The sequence below is a fragment of the Atta cephalotes genome (genome assembly GCF_000143395.1).
Source record: "Atta cephalotes unplaced genomic scaffold scaffold00027, whole genome shotgun sequence".
Taxonomy (NCBI): Eukaryota; Metazoa; Arthropoda; class Insecta; order Hymenoptera; family Formicidae; genus Atta; species Atta cephalotes.
In genome coordinates this window covers 24,321-44,789 of record NW_012130091.1, presented here as the reverse complement: position 1 = coordinate 44,789, position 20,469 = coordinate 24,321, and the positions used below count along the sequence as shown (strand labels likewise).

The 20,469-nt window shown below is 35.6% G+C and overlaps 2 protein-coding genes across 2 annotated transcripts in view; both read left to right on the top strand.

Moving 5' to 3' along the window:
- LOC105620571 (protein PFC0760c-like) overlaps positions 1–6,620 on the top strand; it is a 22,673-nt gene extending 16,053 nt beyond the window's left edge. The window contains 1 exon segment of the mRNA XM_012202064.1: positions 6,555–6,620. Within this exon segment, the coding sequence (XP_012057454.1) occupies positions 6,555–6,620 (66 nt within the window).
- A 6,703-nt stretch (positions 6,621–13,323) lies between these two features.
- Positions 13,324–15,600, top strand: LOC105620570 (histone-lysine N-methyltransferase SETMAR-like). Its single transcript, XM_012202063.1, has 3 exons — positions 13,324–13,424; positions 14,786–15,211; positions 15,399–15,600. The coding sequence occupies exons 1-3, from the start codon at positions 13,324–13,326 to the stop codon at positions 15,598–15,600; spliced, it is 729 nt and encodes a 242-aa protein (XP_012057453.1).
- Positions 15,601–20,469: the final 4,869 nt, after the last annotated feature.

The following is a 20,469-nucleotide window of genomic DNA, read 5'->3' as shown; positions in this document are numbered from 1 at the left end:
AGTACTAATATATATATATATATATATATATATATATATATATGTATCTTAAAAATATTATATATTTACAAAATCTAAATACACATGTAAAAAACTATACAAATTTTACTTAATTTTATTTACATCTTTTCTTATATCTTATTATTTCGACGATTAATTACTTTCGCATATGAGTATGGATAGCGTACATACGGAAGCATTAATAATTAATTCTCGAAAATGATTGTATTGTAACTTTATTATACATGGTTGAATTTGTAAAAAAATAACCTTTTATTTGGTAAAAAAAAGATTAAAAATTTAAGAAAATTACGGATGGTGGGGATATTTTGTTAAACAAAAAAATAAAATTTTTTTTTTCTTTATAATTTTAAAGTACTCTTAAAATCACATCATATAACTTTTATTAAAAAATTTTTTTCTATCTTCTATACTCCCGACGATATTCGACTCGGAAGAAAAATATATTTTTTTTAAAGGAGTTTCACCCCTTAAACATGAGTTAGCGCACGTATAAAAAATACGTATCTCTTAGATTTTCGTGTTTTACAATATATTTCATGGAGAATCAAATCGGTTCCGGACAGTTTTGATATGAGGACAAGTCAATAAGTTCTTAGAAAATCTGTTAGAGGGCACTCGCAGTGTCATGTCACATTACTTTTTGACAAGCATCTCAGCTGATCAAATTTTACTATCAAATTTTGAGCGGAATTTATGGTTGCATTTCTATAGACGATTAAAGCAAACAACCTTTGTATTTTTTGCAAAATGGAAAAAAACGAATTTCGTGCAGTGATCAAACATCTACATGTGAAAGATTTAACGCCGAAAAAAAAAACGAGTTAGATAATATTCATAGCACATCTGCACTAATGTTTGCGACTGTATACAATTGGGTGAATGAATTTAAACACGATCATAGATCCACATGTAATGTACCTCGTTCGGGACGTTCAATTGAAACTATGCCAGAAATTATCGATAAAGTCCATGATATTGTTTTGACTATTCGACGAATGAAAGTGCGTGAGCTTATTGAGGCCACAGGCATATGGCACAGTGATTTCAATTTTGCACGAACAATTGGGTATAAAAAAGCTATCGGCAAGATGCTGCGTTTGCTCACTGTGGACCATAAGTGCGATTTCAAAACAATGTTTGAAGATGTTTCAATTCAATCCAGATGAATTTTTGCGTCGATTCATTACTGTGGACGAAATATGGATCCATTATTTCACACCCGAGAAGGAACAATCAAAACAATGAACTTCATCAGCTCCGAAAAAGATGAAAACTGTAAAGTCGGAAAGATGATCGGCCACAGTTTTTTTTGGGATGCACGCGGTATAATTCATATCGATTATCTTCCGTCGAAGCAAACAATCAATGGCGATACACAGCCTTATTGGACAACTTTTTAAAGAAAAAACGTTCCCCATTTGGCGAAGAAGAAAGGCTCTTTCATCAAGACAATGCACGAATTTATACGCGCCTGGCACCGATGGCCAAATTCAACGAATTCTGCTACGAATTGCTTCCCCATATTCTAGCATATTCGCCAGATTTAGCCCTCTGCAACTATTTCCTGTTTCCTGAAGAAATAGTTTGGAGGAAAGAGATTCACCACCAGAGAGCAGCTCATCGCCAAAACAGAGGTTTATTTTGAATTGAACGAATCATATTATTCGGATGGCTTGAAAAAGTTGGAGAATCGTTGGATCAAGTGTATCGAATTGAAAGGAGACTATGTTGAGAAATAAAAATGAATCAATAAAAAAAAATGTGTTTTACTATGTTTTTCTAAAAACTTATTAACTTGTCCTCGTATTTCTTTTGTTAATAGCTAACATTGTCTTAAAAGACTTTGAAGAACAAGCTTTAGATAGACTCTCTATATGATTACCGATGTACTATAGATATGTTGACGGCATCCTTTTTGCTGCTCCATTTGAATGTTTAAATAAAATTTTATTAGTTTTTAATTCATTACATGCACGACAGTTTATTATGGTTGGTAATTAAATTAGTTTTTTGGATGTTTCTCTAATTTTAAATAATAACAGAATTACATTCGACCAATATTGCAAACCATCATTTTGGGAAGATTTCTAAATTTTCTCACCATCCTATTAGTCATAAAAGATGAATATAGTTTGGAATGGTTGATAAAATAGTTTTTTCCTCGTTATCATTAAAAAAAATTTAATAGACTATTGAAATCTTGTTGGATTATAGCTACCCACTTGCGTTTATTTTTGCAGCAATTACAACAATATTGAAATTCCATTTTCATATTTATAACAATCCTATCACTAATAAATATAAAATTAAGAATGAATATTTTTTACAGTACCGCGTACAAGATCAGTTTCAGAAAGTTTTTTACCAGCGTATTTAAATATTAATTTAAAAACAGCCTTTACTATTTCAAACCCTTTAAATAAATTTATTAAAGTAGGCAAAGATCGCTTAGATTCTTTAGTACACCAAAATCGTTTATAAGGTCTCATATCTGGATTGTGATGCGAGTTATGTCGGCCAAACGAAAAGGTGCCTATATATAAGTGTGCATGAACACATTCTTCAGATATCAATAAAAAAACAGATTCTCTTTCGGTCATTTCAGACTGGATCAAATTTATTCATAATTTTGATTAGAAAGAAGTTAAAATATTAGATATAAAACTTTCTTACAATAAAAGATTAATATCAGAAATGATGCATATAAAAAGATAGACACATGGTTTAAATAAGCATACTGATACAGAGTCCTTATCCGGCATGTACTTATCTGTACTCCAATCGCTATCCTCTTCCTAATACCTCTTCTTTTCATTCTTCCATTATCACAGGTTCACTCGCTTGCCTTACACAGTATCAGAAATAATTTATCTTTTCGAGAGATCTGAGTTCTTCTTATCAGAACATTTCAATTTTTCATTTGATTCAATGTTGCTCTTAAATATTTCACTATCAACTATCAGATATTTTTTTATTTTATTTTATATTCTGACTGTTAGATTGTATTTTTAATCGTCTTTGCGAATATGTTAATTTGTGGATGTGAATTGTAATTGTGTAACTGATAGATTGATACAACTGTATAGATTGACTTATAGATTTGAATTTGAGTTTATAACTGTCGCTCCATAATCAATTTTATAATTTTATAACTATATAGTAGTAGATTTACAATTTGAAAATTAATTTGATAATTGTTTCTCTTGAATGTTGGTTTTTATTACACGACACACATTTATAGTTTTTTTTTTATTTTGTTAAATTATTATAATATTTTTACGATATCTTGTATTTGTAATTTTAGACTAAACATTATGTTGGTCAGTGGTTGTCCAATTCTTTGTAATTACAGCTTTTGCGACTGCGCTTGGTTAAAAACCACTGTACAAAAACTATTGACAACCTCCAAACATTTATTATGTACAATAATAAGATTGAAAATAAGACGTTTATGTTAGATACATTTAATTTAAATACAAAGCGCCACTACGGTCTGAATGTTAAGATGTTGAGTTGTTATATATATTCATTTAAATGAATTAATTTCAGAAATTATAATTGCCGATATATTGTCGGACTTTCAACGCAATCAATCTATTATTAATCCTCCCAAATTTAATCTTAAAAAACTGTAATAAAGAGAAATAGCCTGCACAGCTCCCATTAATGAATATAAAGAATTAGAAAATCACCCCATATAAATATAAATATAAATATAAATATAAATATATAATCTATAATTGTTAAAATAACAATCAAAATTAATAATGAATAATTTAAATAATAAACATTAGCATAAACATTAAATAATAAACATTAAATAATACACCCATATATCGATCAATTTCTTATTATTAATATAAATAATTGGACAAATATAATATAACTTGGTTTATTACAGTTTTGTAATAAATAAAATATTAATTATCACAGTTTTTGAAGATTAAATTTGGTTAATTTGGGGGAATTATTAATATTTCAGATTGATTGCATTGAAAGTCCATATCGGCACGCAATTATAATTTCTGAAAATAATTCATTTAAATGAATATATATAATAGTTCAACATCTTAACTTTCAGACCGTAGTAGCGCTTCATATTTAAAGCCATTTATTATGTATTATTATCGGTTTCATATCGAGTAATATTGCTTTATCGTTTCCTCATTTTCATATTACTAAATTTGCATAACCTTCTACAATGATTGATGTACATACATCACGTTTAATCTTTTATATTAGTTTTTAGATTAGGTTATATGTATTGTTTTAAGATTGTTATTCGAATGATTATTTGATTTTTATATTATATTGGGAGTACAAATTAGTTTGGTCCGTTTTTTTGTGCATTTATTTCAAAATAAAATGAATGAACAATTAAAGTATTGTCCATCGCTGCCTATTACTTTTTCCCATCTCTCAGGCAATTTTCGAATTCCATCTCGAAAAAATGACTCGTTTTTCGAGGCGATCCAATTTTGGAGCCAATTTTCGAAAGAAGTGAACTGGTGACTTGCTGCATCCTTCGGAACAACCAATAATCAGAAGGAGCAATGTCCGGAAAATACGGGTGCGGTAAATCCCATTTGAGCGTTTCAAAATATTTTTTTACGACTTTAACGACATGAGGTTGAACGTTGTCATGAAGAAGAATAACTTTATCATGTCTTTATTCATATTCCGACCGTTTTTCTCGCAAAGCACGGCTCAAATGAATCAATTGTAGCCGATCATCCCTAATGGAATCGTCAGGTTTCAGCAACTCATAGTAAACAAGACCCTTTTGGTCCCACCAGATACAGATTATGATTTTCGAACCATGAATGTTCGTAGTGTTGAGATCGATAGCAACACGATTGACCGGGCTTAGCGTAGTATTTTTTCTTCTTGAGGTTGTCGTAGAATATCCACTTCTCATCTCCAATCACAATCCGATGCAAAAAACCTTTTCTCTGTTGTCTTTGAATCAGCTGTTCGCAAGTGAAAAATCGCCTTTCAACTTTCTCTCGGTTTCAATTCATAAGGCCAATTTCCTTGTTTTTGAATCATTCCCATGGCTCTCAATCGTACAGAAACTGCTTGTTGAGTTACCATGTAACCAACCCAATGATTCTGCAAGCTCCTCTTGCGTTTGACTCTGATCTTCTTCGAGTAATGCCTCTAATTCTTTATCTTCGAATTTTTTTGGTTGTCCAGAGCGAGGTTTGTCTTCAACGCTGAAATCTCCATCCTTGAAACGTCGAAACCATTCCCTACATGATTTATCAGTTGGAGCAGTGTCATTATAAACTTCGACAAGCATTCGGACTTCAGCCGCACTTTTCTTCCAATTAAAGCAGAAAATCAAAATCTCCCGCAAATGCTACTTGGTTAACACAAAATTCGACATTTTAAACACAGTAAAAATCAAGGTTTTTGAATGAAACTTTGTGAAAGCGATATAAACTGAATATTATTAGCAGATGTTTAATCTCTCTGAAAGCACCAAAATCAGCTGTTACTATGAACCATTCACAACAGCTGGAGCTATCTTTAGGGAAACGGACCGAATTAATTTGTACTCCCAATATCAATTTTAACATTAAAAATGACCCAATTAGTGTCGAAATGTATATTGAAACAAAACTTTGTTTTATGATAACTCAGCACTAAAATCTTGCTTAGCTCTCGTAGCCCTATTTTTATTATATTAATTTTAAAAAATATTTACATTTTACTTTTAGATTGAATCGGTATATAACGGCTTTAATATGTACTAGTGTGTCCAATCGAATTTGTTGTATGATATTATCTTCCTAAATTATAAAATTGAAAATTGATAATTTATATAAAATTGAATATTTTTGTTATTCTTTAAAACATTCTATCTGGATGAAAAATCATTGGATAAAATTTAATAGACAATTTCAAAATAGACTTTCTAAACTTTTAAAATGCTTTTTGAAAAATATTGCTACAATTACTTTTTACAAAAATATCGAATTTTTAGTTTATAAAATTTCGATTCAGTTTTATAAAATATGTTGATGATGGAAAAAGATTTTTGAAAAGTTTTCCATTATATGGAATCAAGTCATTAAAAAAAATTAAGTTTTTACGCAATAAAACTTTACATAATAAAAAATTCGATATCTTTGCGATAAAGCATTGTAGCAATTTTTTTTAAAAAGTTTTTTAAGTTTAAAAATTTAGAAAGTTACTTTAAAATGCTTACCTGTTAAATTTTATGCGATGATGTTGTTTGTGATGATCTAAGTAGAGTACTTCAAAAAGTAACAAAAGTATTGAAAAAAATAAATTTTCAATTTTATGTAATTTAGGAACAAAATATAAAGACAAAACATCAATTTGAAGTTCTATTCTTCCTTTTTTAAATACATTTTTAAAACTTCTCTATGATTTCTTTTACTGTGATATTTAAGTTTTTGTATTGTAAAATATAAGAAAATCACAAGTATTTTCGAATTTATGAACGGCAAGTTTTTAAAAATTTCGATATCTTGCATACATTTCATATTTGCTTTTTCCAGCATCTTGATCAAATGTTTAGCGAATTGGGGAACATGACAGGTGACATCGGTTTTTTAAAACAATGAAAGGAACATTATTTTAATACTCGTTATCTAATCCAATTCTTTTTATGAAATTTGATTCTGTATTTGATTTATTTAACATGTAAATATAAGTATATAAATCATATTTTAAATAAGAACCCTATATTTGGTCGAAGCGGATCTTAAATATATATTTCTTGTATGGATTTATATACATTCTGCATATTGCCGAAATAGTTTTCCGAATATAAAACGCCTTTATGAGCAGAACCAGAATGGTAATATTATTTATTAAATTATACAAGCAATTTAATAATTTTTTTATGCTAATAAGTATTTTTTAACAAGAATATTAATTGTCATATGTTGATGAAATCTAAAAACTATGAATAATTTATTACGAGAAATATTACTTTGGCGGGAATCAAATCGGTATTTCCTTTTTGCCAGGCAAGTGTCTTCAGACTAGCAGGTATTTTTAAAGTACCGAGGTCAAAATAATATTCTTCGCAATAACTAATAACTAGAAGAGAATGTCATGTTTCAAAGGGATAAACAATATGAAGATTGTTAGTCCAATATGAATAAATCAAATTTTAAATAAGAAGAATCTTATAAATATAAGTAGTTGAATAATACATAAGTAAATGAGACTGCATGTATTCAGTAGCGTAAGCAATTATGAAACCATATTTAAGCATTTTGTAATTATTTCTTCTAATGAAGTTTAATAACTATAACGCTTAAGGAAAATTATGTGCTAATGGAAAATTATGTAAGCTCTGTCATGTTACTAAAGCTATCATTTTAAGTATTTCTTGTAATTTCTTGTAATTTATCGTCCATGTATCATTCTCTTCGATGGTTCTTCTTTTATATAACAAAATTATGAAAAAACAAATACCATAAGCGAAGAAACATATTTGGTCAAAATAAATAATTATGTAGTATAAGGGACTATTATTCTCTAATAACCTTGACGTATGTTGTCAAGGTTATGCCCCCGAATATTTGAACAAATTTTAGCCGTCGCTCGTTGTTTATTAAATAGTGGTTAACAAAAAAAAGTTTGTTGGCGATCTTACTGCGCGCACGATGAACTCGTAATGGCGCGGTCAGGCGATCACTGTCCGAGCGGTATTAATGTTTCGAGGGCACTTGATCGAAAAAAATGAGATCTTCTCTGCTTTCCAAATTTTTATTGAATAGGCCTCAAAAGTGGGCGAAGTTTACAGTGGATACGGAAAAGATCTTATCGGCAGCACGGCGATACTTTTCCGAGATGAGACGCGTGTAATCGATGAAACAGATAGAGCGGCCATGATGATCTGATATTTTTTCGATCGATTACGCGTGACGCATGCGTCGTTAGCAATCGACATCTCGTGGATTGATCGATTTTTCATCGATGCGATTAGACGATATAACTAGACGTCGTGAACGATAAGGATACCGAACACGCCGCCTGCCTTGAAAGGGTTGACTTTCAATGTGACGTACAAGCATGAGTTCGTTAATGTAACATAAAACGCTAATTGCTCTAATATGATTTAATATCATATTTAGTCATTGCACTGAAGATCAAGACAGATTAACATCTAAGTATGCAAGCAATATAATAAGTGAGAAACAATATAATAAATCATTCTTATTTGAAGGTAAAAAGAAGTTTACACGAGATACAATATAATCAGAAGGTAATAGCTAAAGACACTTAAATGTTTGATAACGCATAGACTAGGCTTAAATTGATAATATTGATAGTTTAGACAGTGACCTCACGTAGGAACTCTTGGCAGTCTTGACAATTGCAATGCGAGCAATGCCGTCGGAACCAGGATGAAGGACCTCCAGGACCCGCCCCATTGCCCACTGAAGCGGAACTAGGTTCGGTTGCCTTATGAGCACAAGTTGATTAGTTGACAGTTGAGTTCCCTTATTAGCCATCCATTTGGTTCGGGCTTGTAAAGAGTGAAGATATTCATTATTCCACCTGCGCCAAAAATGCTGCCGGATTTGCTCTACGCGTTGCCACCGCAGTAGCCTATTTTTGTTGATGTCGCTCAAATCAACGCAAGGAAGACTATTCAAAGACGTGCCAACCAAGAAATGTTCCGGATTTAGATACGCTAGGTCGTTAGGGTCGGCGCTTAATGATAAGAGGGGACACGAATGGAGGATCGCCTCAATTTCACAGAAGGTCGTTTGCATTTCTTCAAAAGTCAAATGAGCCTTACCCACGATCCGAATGGTGTTTTGCAGATTTTACGGCTGCCTCCTATAAACCTCCAAAGTAAGATGCATTAGGTAGGATGAAGCTCTAAGAAATTTCTAATTCGCGAAAAAAATTTTAATCTCGGACTGGACTTGTGGATCATTGTACACGTATAATTCTTGAATTTATTTATGCGCGCCCACGAAAATGGTCCCGTTGTCTGAATATATGTGCGTGGATTTACCCCTACGCGAAATGAATCGCTTAAAAGCAGTAATAAAGGCTTCGGACGTAAGATCACTTACTAACTCTAGATGGACCGCCTTCGTGGCGAAGCACATAAAAAGTGAAACGTACGCTTTGTGATTTCGACGCTTTCCCTCACGTAACAAGAGCGGCCCGGCATAGTGAGTCTACGCCGCAGTGAGAGAAAGATATGTTAACACGGCTGACCGGTAATGAGCCCATTAAGGCCTCTGATTGATTAGGTTTGGCCTTAAAACAGTTACATTTTTGTATTATTCCACGTACCGTGGATCGCAATGATAGCGGCCAAAAGCGTTGACGCACGAAAGCCATCGTGGCTTGCAAACCCGCGTGTAAGTTTCGAGTCTATGCTCACGCTCTAATATGCTGAGTTAATACGTGTTTGCGTGGCAGGAGAATAGGCACGCATTGAACGCGAGATTCGAATTTTTTAACCTCCCGCCAACTCGCATTAGTCCGCTTTCATCTAAGAATGGAGATAGCGATAAGATATTATTAGAAGTATTAGGTGTACAACTTTGTTTCCGCCGTTTTTTTTCTGAAATTCGAGGCTTTATTGTAACAAACTGGTTATACATTTATGATTCAAAGTATTGTCCATCGCTGGCCACTATTTTCTCCCATCTTTCGGGTACGAATCCCGCGTCGAAAAAACTGGTCATCTTTTGAGGCTATCCACGAATCGATCCAATTTTTTACTTCTTCATAAGTCCGGAAGTGCTGGTCAGCCAGGCCGTTGCCATTGATCGAAACAAGTGATAATCAGAGGGAGCAACGTCTGCAGAATACGGCGGGTAGGATAGGACTTCCCATTTCAACATTTCCAAGTATGTCTTGACCACTTTCGCAACATGGAGTCGAGCATTGTCATGCTGCAAAATCACTTTATCGTGTCTCTCGTTGTATTGCGGCCGTTTGTCTTTCAATGCTCGGCTCAAACGCATCAATTGCGTTCGATACCGATCGCCTGTGATTGTTTCAGTCGGTTTTAACAGTTCATAATACACTACGCCGAGCTGGTCCCACCAAATACATGACCTTGGAGCCGTGAATATTCGGTTTGGCCGTCGACGTGAAAGCATGGCCGGGAACTCCCCATGATTTTCTGCGCTTGGGATTATCATAATGAACCCATTTTCCGTCACAATGCGATGCAGAAATCCCTTCCGTCTTTGCCTTTCAAGCAGCTGTTCACAAGCAAACAAATGCCGTTCAACATCTCTCGGCTTCAATTCGTACGGCACCCAATTTCCTTGCTTCTGAATCATTCCCATGGCTTTGAGGCGTTGAACTCACGACACGTTCTTTCACTAATAGCGGCCTCACCATAAGTATTTGAGAGCATTCGATGAGCCTCAGCCGCAGATTTCTTCATATTGAAGCAAAAAATTAAAACCTCCCGCAAATGATGAGAATTTGGCTCGTAAACTGACATTTTCAATCGAGAATAACTTTATGATGCAGACACAAATCGACTAATGTTTCTATGGGGTTATGTTGACAGATGCCCAAATTTGTATGACGTCTATGATTTATTTCGACCATCACTTACCGCTAAAGCCATCTATAGGAAAATGGCGGATGCAAAGTTGTACACCTAATATATATATATATATATATATATTTATTTATTTACGTCTACTGATCAGGGTAGCGGAAATAAAAATATATTAATGCTAGATAACATATTGTTATTTAAAAATCTTCCTGGCGTCGCAACCACCGGTTAAATATTTTAAATACAATACATTTTGCACAATTCTTTGTTTTTCACATCATATAGTATTAATCATCCAGATTAGTTAAAGATTCCAGTCTTCGTAAACTACATCCAAGGTCTCGATGCACATACGTTCTCGCTCGTCTAGAAGCAAATTTCACCACCATATTCGTTTCTCATGTTCCTTGATGTACACGATAGCATCATCTTCAAATACTGCAGCCATTTAGGCGTTCCGCCTCGCTGAGACCATCTCATTCTCCTATTGCAATTCATAGTGATAAGCATTCAATCAGGAAGCGCCAGACCTATCGGATCTTGTCAAAATTTCTATGACACAGGAGTCACATAAAAATGTAATGTGTGAGAACGGTCCCCTATTTCAGTCCCCTACTTCTTTAACGATAAATTTCTTGTTAACGACGAATCCTTGCAGATCCATAAATGTTGGTATGATGAGCAATTCTTCAAGACTGTGTTTCATCCCGATTTTCTCTTTCTTTTAAAGTTCTAAATACTTGCTGACCTTACAATTTTAATAATCTTGCGCTCTACGTTGGACAACGAACAATACTCGATTACACGATCGTGATGAGGCAATAGGCGGTAGTATTGGCAAGCAAATTTTCCTTGCAGTCAAATTCTATGCGTGCATTTACAATGGTGCTCTTGACGGATTCGTTTTGACACGAGCAATCAATGCCCGCAAAAGGCCCGATAAAGCCCAGAGCACGTTGAGCAGTGTTTCGAAGCAGTTGATTCCATAATATGCTTTACGAAAACGCATGTACATATCAATAGGACAGCCTATCTCTTTTTATCAAAATCCAGATTTAAATTGTTGTACGGATAAAATTCTGAATTTAGTAACACTTTCATGTTACTCAAATTACAATCATCGGACACGCACATCTCGTGACATTCTTTCGACCGGTCTGCAGAGCAAAGATAACATATCGCGGCTTCTCAGGTTGAGACAATCGTTTGACAGTCCATGAATCGCCATTTTGACTGTCTATGAATACTTGGTCGTATTCTGTAACTGAAGATACTCGTACAGATTTCTCAAGCTTAGATAACGACCATTTTCCAATGCTCGCAGCATTGATAATTTATTAATCTTGTTTAACGGAATGTGAGGCATTCGCCATTTTGAATAATTCAATCTCAGGCTCCGTCACAGGATTTTCCACCAAGCAATTATAATCGTTGCGCGATCATATCAAAATTAATTCGTGGTGAACGTTGACGACTACGCAAAAGCCTAACAGTATGTTGAGCGGCACGCAAAAATTAAAATATCCTTCCTCAGTGTCGGATCTAGAGTTCCAGCTTGCGTTCAAGGCAATCAAAGTTTTGTCGTACGTCACTGACGCACAGTTCTTGATGATACTGATAATTCTAACGTTTCTGTTGCGGTCATTCTCCACACCATTGAGTTCGAATTTCATCAAACATGAACACCATGCAATTATTTCTAAGCGTCGTCGACATTTGGTCATTTTTCTCCTTCATCATCAATTTTCCTTCGATGTGGAGAAAACTATCGTGTACAAATCCTGCTGCTGTATAGGTACCCGTACCTCATCGCTATACCCAAATGTAATGTTGGCGTACGTGTGAGTCTCAATCTTAACGATGCTCATCAAAGATCGGCTCACCGGTAATATTCAGGCTATCAGCCATTTCGTATGATGAAACCGAATGACTTTAAGAATACAATGCGTTGAATGCAGTAAGTTTTTTTCCAGGTGTAGTCCTTTCCAGTAAAAGGTGTATCTCTCGTTTGTTTCGGCTGTTCGTTCAACACAAGCATCTCACGTTAGTACCGCCGTATATGCAATCTAACAGTCTTCGCGAAAATCAAGCAATTGATCATTTTGGTTCACCACGCGAATCAGATATGTAATGCCCCGTATAACGATTGGAAGGTAATTTTTTCGATATCTATATCGGCGGCACGCTCAGCGAAAATTCGTGTATCGTGTGCACGCACCTGTTGTTGTTGTATGCACCCGCGGTTACATTGCACTCGATACATATGATATTCATTGCTGTACGAATACGCTACGTCGTGCTCGCGACACGCAGCATCCAATTAATTCCTTGATCACCTCTAGCCAATCGCTTCTCCAATCGCCTTCCCGGACTATAAAACTGATATCCTGAAATATGTAATTCGAAAGGAAGCGCGTTTATCGGTATCGTTGTATTTCCAAATGCGCGTATGTTCAGGTAATCTATCCCACAATAGATCTATGCAATTTTTGAACTCTCGCAGTACAATTTTCGGTATATATACCAGTTCTTTTGAGGTTAAACTGTACAGATCATCTGACACGACGAGGAACATTTTGATTACTGATCGATTTCGCTGTACACAGCTCTATAAATAGAGCTCACGATATCGTTTTCAGGAAATATAATTAATATACACGTAATATTTTGTAGAAAGAGAAAATATGCGGTTCCTGTGCCACTCGCGGACAATCAAAATGACGAATCTTGATGAATAAAGTAAACCAATATTGTAAACCAAAGAGATGCGCAAGCATAATGACATGCTATCTGCATCTATACGTGCTGTCGTCTGCGGACTGTCAAAGTTGCGGCAAGACGAACGTGTTGATAAGCCTATTGGAAAGTTCGCATAGCATACGATTCGTACGAGAACGTGTACTCGAAATCGCTGCAATTAAAAAATATCGATATGGCGAATTTGTTAGCACTGATTAAGGAAATCGTTATTTTACATTCTCCAATAACAGCGACGTCATTCCACCGAGCGAGGCGCTTCCGAGTTTCATTTTTATTTTTGATGACGTGGCAACAAACAGGACGTGATAAGAGAGTACTTTACAATGGGATGACACGCGGATGTGCTTCTATCTCTGTTAGATGTACGCCGAGAGATACCGAAGCACCTATATGCGACAATGCAAATCTGTTGATCCTGTTAAAACAGGATGGTACCAATCTGAAATATGTGTACAACGATCACATGAATACCGATATGTCCTAAGAGGATTTCTGCGTCATAAATGTTGGCAGCAAAAATATGGATTTCTAGTGACAAGGACAGTGCGCTTACTGATGGGCGATATAAAAAAGGATTTAATGACTTTACATGATATGATCAATTGACCTCGATATGTTGACATGGACAAAGATCATTAATCGAATAGAAAAGATAGCTAAGGAGATTGCGAAAATGAGCGATTCGATTCGCGAAAAATACCGTGCTTTGAAAATTGGTAAAATGGAGGAGGATATCGCATTGGAGAGACACTATTATCGATCCTCCGAAACAGATTGTTGAAAATACTATTGAACCTTCCAAGGATCCTATTATGATTGATACATTCTTTTCGAAGAAGACGAGAAACCAAAAAAAAGGACCGAGTGCTTTTATACGACAATCCTATACAAATTTCCACGCATTCTGTGAAATCAATGTTGAGTCAATCGAAAACCGTACCATCCACTTTGAACGTCTGAAATAATACAACCGCGTGATTTATCGTATGACCACGCTCCCATTGTCAAAGAAATTTTCGAGGTTGCAGATGAATCGCTCGTAACATTTATTCGACATGCTTCAAATATCCTAGGGACAAGAAAAGCTGCAAGCAAATGGTCCGTTGGGATAAAAATATCTAAAAGTGGTCCTGAGTGATAAGAAAGTCATCAACATAGACGTTGTGTATGGAGTTTATTTTAGCAACAAGGGAACGATGCTTGGTGACAAACGTATTATCTCGTACAAAAACGAATATAATTATAGATAGGAGAAGATATTGGGTGTCTGAAAAGTTTGTGCCGATTTTTGGTAGATGGCGTAAGGACAGGTCTGAATATATCAGAATGATTGAAAATAAATGACATGCGTACATATCGTAAAAGACGATACTTCAGGCATACTTGGAAAAAAATTTGGTTGTGATACGTTAATTTTTGTCAGTTTTATACGCTTTTGAATATGGAAGAAAACAAAGTGCATTTTAGGCATTTAATGCTTTTCTTTTACCGGAAAGGCAAAAATGCCACACAAGCGGCAAACAAGATATGCGCTATTTATGGCGAAGGTGCTGAAAAAACTGTGCGGAAGTGGTTTGCTAGGTTTAAAGCTGATGATTTTAACCTTGAAGATCAAGAATGCCCGGGTAAGCCCTCCATCACAGATGAAGATCAGATTAAAATACTGATCGAGAATAACCCACGCTATATGACACGTAAATTAGCAGAAATGTTGAATACGTCAAAATCCATCATCCACGAGCATTTTGTGAAGCTTAGCTACATAAACCGTTTTGATATATGGGTTCCCCACGATTTAACGGAGAAAAATCTGATGGATCGCATTTCCATTTGCGACTCGCTCTATAAACGCAACGAGGAGACACCATTTTTGAAGCAAGTAGTGACGGGGGGGTGAAAAATGGATCAATTTACAATAATGTTGAACGAAAAAGATTTTGGGGAAAGCGGAATGAACCATCTTTAGCCACCCCAAAAACCGGTTTTCATCCAAAGAAAGTCATGCTTTGTGTCTGGTGGGAATTGGAAAGGGATCCTGTATTATGAGCTTTTTTACCAAACAACGAGACGATAAATTCAGAGAAGTATTGTTTCCAATTATCATAGACGAATTGAAGTCAGCAATTGAACAAAAACATCCAGAAATAGCGAATCGAAAGGGCGTCGTGTTTCATCAGGACAATGCGCGGCCTCATGTGTTTGATAACTCGACAAAAGTTGTTGGAGCTCGGTTGGGATGTTCTATTCCATCCACCATATTCACCAGATCTCGCGCCTTCTGATTTCCACCTATTTCGATCATTATAAAATTCCCTTAAAAAAAAGCTTGGAAAAAGTTTCGACTCTTTGGTCGAGGTAAAAAATCACTTAGAAAAGTTTTTTGCTGAAAAACCTGAGAGATTCTGGAAGGACGAAATTTTCAAATTGCCTGAAAGATGTAGAACAGAATGGCACCTATATAATTTAATAAATGTATACTAAAATTTAAATCTGCATTTCAATTTTCCTTTAAAATCGGCACGAACTTTCCGTCAACCCAATGCGAACATCGGACTTATACGAGTTAATTTTCATGAAATTTCCCAACGAAAATATCTGTACTACGGATGATGACGTACAGATCTACAGGAGCATTCTATTGATGATAAATGCTCATCGGCGCGGTCATAGCCCGAGTAATCAAGTAATGGTAAGTAAGGGATACAAGTATAAGAATGTAATAGCACATTGATGTCGGGTAAAAAAGTTGGAACAGGAATAAACAAAAGAGTGAATTTATTGCATACGATGATTCTAGATAATAAGATTGACTATATCCATTGGGACGATCCCAACGAAATCGTGGATCGCCTGCGATTGCTCGAAGCCTCGCGTCAGACGGGTCACAATGGTCATGACAACGAGATTCTGTCGATTATCGAAGAGCTTCGTGAAGTTGGTCTGATTAAATTAACCTCGTTTTACATACGTTGTTCAATTGATATCAATTAACAAGTTTAAATTATCGCTTGGAGGAGGAGGAAGCGAATCGCAGTATCAGTGGTGTGGATTGCTCAGAAATTACGTGCGTAATAATGTTCTTTGCATAATCGTAGCCGACTTTGACGCAAGATTCGATGAGTAGCGCCCATAGATAATACTGACGCAGCAAACGATACGTGCAGCAGAGTGTTCAAGATTTGAAAGATCGTGTGAATGAAATCGAGAGGAAGATTGCCTTATAAAATAATGCAGGCTATGTTAAACGAACTTGAAAAGATGATTCGAGAAGTATATAGTGCCGAATAATTATCCGCAATGTCTGAGAAACATCTGCTGGTTGATGAATTGCACATTCCAGCGAGAAGAAATTTTTTTGCGAAGACACGTCACAGTACACGGATACGATGACCTATTGCAGGCGGATGTAATTGAGATGCATCCTTATACGCGATTCAACAGGGATTATTACTTCATTCTCACCGTTATCGATGTACTGAATAAGCACGCATGGGCCAAACCGCTCAAAGTCAAGCAGGAATGAGGCAATCGCAAATAATTCGAGACATTGGAAGATGTCCGAAAAATTTGCATACTGACAGAGGAAAGGAATTTTATAACTTGGATGTGCAGAAATTTCAAGAATGAAGAAACACAATATTAACCATTATTCTACGTATTCCGTAATGAAGACCTTGGTCGATTCAACCATACGTTGAAGAGCGACATGTGAAAACAATTTACATACAATGGAAATTACAAATGGATTGACATCTTGCCGCGTCTTATATCAAATTACAATGCGCGCAAGCATTGAATTATTGGTATGCGTCCCGTCAACATTACCCCTCCCCCCCCCACGATCGCCGATAGGCTTCTAACTATGGTTTATAATCGCGTAAAGATTGCAGCACCTGCGCAATACAAAGTGGGTGATTCGGTACGTGTGAGCAAATTTAAGACAGTGATAAAGGTTACACGCCGAATTGGAGCATTAAAATTATCAAAGTGCAACAAACTAATTTAGTGACGTATGTTTTCGCGGAGAGACTATTGCTGGAAGATTCTACGAATACAAATTGCAGCGTCACTGATGTACATCTCGTTGAAAAGGTGCTGCGCAAAAGGGGGAACGAGATTTACATGAAATGATTGGGATTTGACAATTCGCACAATTCGTGGATACATTATGACAATGTGTTCTAAAATTTATATTTATTATAAAAATATAAATACGTATTATATATATTATAAACATCATATACATATTGTATTTATATATTATATATATTATATTATATATATTATATTATATACATGTTATACGTAGCATACATATTATACATATTTTATATGTTACATATCATACAATACAAATGTGTTTTATTTATATCGGTAATGCTCCCATGGCAGCGTGTTGGTAGAGCTTGGCACGATATACACTTATCATCGTGTGGACTTAGAGCTATTTTTATTTCTGACATCGTGCAATTTGGATCTTATGCATGACTGTCTGCGCATCATTTCGACTACGTCATTCAAGCACCGTGTGTAATCCTCGAACGTTATAGACTTCGCTACAACGTTGCTCTTGCCGCCCGACATACATTTTTGTTCTAAGTCCAACGAATTCAGTCATGATGGCACCGTTGTTCTCGTCTTTTTGAGACTAGGAATTTTTTTATTTGCGAGCGGAATATCGTACGCATTATCGCTCGAGTAATCCCTCGTGTCAAATCTACTTATACCATGTTTCATGATATCGTAGACATTATCACATTCTATATGATATATGAGGTCAGTATCGGTATACATAATTTTGCATTTTTCGCGAAACGGTGGCACGTATTCGTGGTGAAATTCGTACAAACACGTCTTGGATATGTCGAGGATGCACATACCCACGTATATCGGTTTATCAAACTTCATCTCGAGTTCACGCAGTTCTATCGCGACCAGATTCTCCAAAAAAACGCTACGACTGTGGAAATTTGATTTCGCGATCATTGTCTCAGCACCATGTCTGCTTTCTCATTGTGTTAATAATTTTATGTTAATGCGATCGCGTACATGATTTCTCCAAATATCGCGTTATTCATAAATTTATTATTTATAAATTTTTTTAAAATCATGTTTAGCCAAAGTTCTAAATTTTGTGTTTAATTCTATTTAATCGCATAGCCATAGAGATTGCGTGAATTGCAGTATATCTTTGTGATCGCAATGAATCTTTGTGACGGAGATCGTGACAAGTTACACTGCTGTTGTATGATAATGTATGACATAATATGTTTATTGCATAATCTTGCGAGAAACTTGTCATCGCGTTTTGCCGAATGGTTTCTCGCGTGTTGGACAGAATGATAGGTCAGTGTGTGCGTCATGAAGATGTTGCGGGTATTCCACATCTATCTTGAGAATATAGCCTGTTTCCGAATTTAACGCGATAACGTTTATAAAATCAAAATTTTATATGTCGTCGACTCATCAAAAATCAGCGTAAGGCAATAGTTGACACATTGCCCAGCCGTACAGATTGTTGACATATCATAATACATCAAGTACGATGACTGTTTCGATGGATCGTATGACGGCAAGTATTTGTTGGCTCGCGCATACTTGTTCGAACACTAAGTGAAGTCACCGCGTATACCGCGCTCATAAACATGATTATGTCTATGTATAAAATCATAAACATGATTATGTCAATGTCTGTAAGCAGTCAAATCTTACACCCGTATGCTTTAACATGGCGTCCCATGTGAAGCCCGGTAAGGTGTAATAATATGCGGGATCGAGCCCACAACTCGCGACTATGGACATTTCAAAGATATCGGCCAACCACGTCCATTTTCAGATATAAGTCGCTATATTCACCGAGTGGAGAACCATTGTCACACGTTGACGGCGTGCGCGTAAACGTTCTCAGATATCGTGTTGTGTGTTAATGAAATGTAAACGATTCGCGAAGCAGTAAACATAGCTCCTCCAACTTTTCGATATATAGGTAATATACTCATACAAAAAGACGCCTTTTCGTGTCAAAAGATTAAAATTTTTTTCTGATAAATTGGAAAATTCATGTTGCAGTATCCATAGCTTATCTTTATTAATAAAAGATGCCAATTTGTTTAAACTAGAAATGAGAAATCTGAATGAATCTATAAACCATAATTTTACACAATTTTTTTTATCAATTTTGGTACTATCGATATGTTTAGTAAACGAGATATATTTTTCTTTTATTATCGGTAAAAAATCAACAGGTCCTTCGTACGCGGTGGCAATTTCTTTAATAACGAAATGCGCATCACAGCCTGATAAGTTGGAAAACTATAGATATGCAATGCGAATCCCTATAATTTAGATTACAATTTGAGTGCGCGGAGTCTCTGTATCGTCCGGTTAAGGTAGTCACGTACCCGCGTATCGTCTAGTGCAAACGATCTCGCATACGTAGCAATGCGTGGCGTTGTTATATTTTTGCCAATCATCTCGCGTGAAATCCGCCATGTACGTTAGCAGAAATTATAGATTGTACGCCAAATTTCTGAATTCTTATCATGGCGAAAACGACAATGAGTCCGTACGAGCAGTGCACATAATATCCGATACTAAACACACTGTGATGATGATACGTGTACGTCGCCGATTCAGGATTTCCATCTATCTTTTCCAATGCACACTCCAGGTCGGTGTAAACGACGAACGGGACGCGTTCGTGTAGTAGTTATCGAAACTCAGCTATTTATCATCCTTGCTCGGTAGTCTGATCGCGCAATCATTTTCCACAGTCCTCGCTGTCTCCAATTTAACGCTCGAGCTAAAGTAGTGGAGGCATCTGAAAAAACCGCGCATTTACTTTTTATTATTATTACATACCTATCACAAATTATATTTTCTGTTCTTTTTTCTGGTAAGTTGTGAACTGATTAATCATATCGAGATAAATTCTTGATGAGCCCAAAGTATCTCGCGTCATTTTCCATGTACAAGAGGTTTACGTGCTTGCTCCTCTTTCGGTGAGTCGGCACAATCCCCTTTTCTTGATGTAGATGTTGATGAAAATGTCATTCAAAGTTTTGAATTTCTTAATTTGACTTAACATCATTGGAAATTTGATGCTCGCGAGATTTAGAACCGATATATAATGCGGAAACGAGGATTCTTGT

Excerpts from the sequence above, each read along its gene's own strand:
- LOC105620570 (XM_012202063.1), top strand. The coding sequence starts at position 13,324 with ATGCGCAAGCATAATGACATGCTATCTGCATCTATACGTGCTGTCGTC. Across the intron at positions 13,425-14,785 it reads GTTGATAAGCCTATTGGAAA|GCATTTAATGCTTTTCTTTT; the intron begins GTTCGCATAGCA and ends AGTGCATTTTAG. Across the intron at positions 15,212-15,398 it reads AAGCAAGTAGTGACGGGGGG|AGAAGTATTGTTTCCAATTA; the intron begins GTGAAAAATGGA and ends CGATAAATTCAG.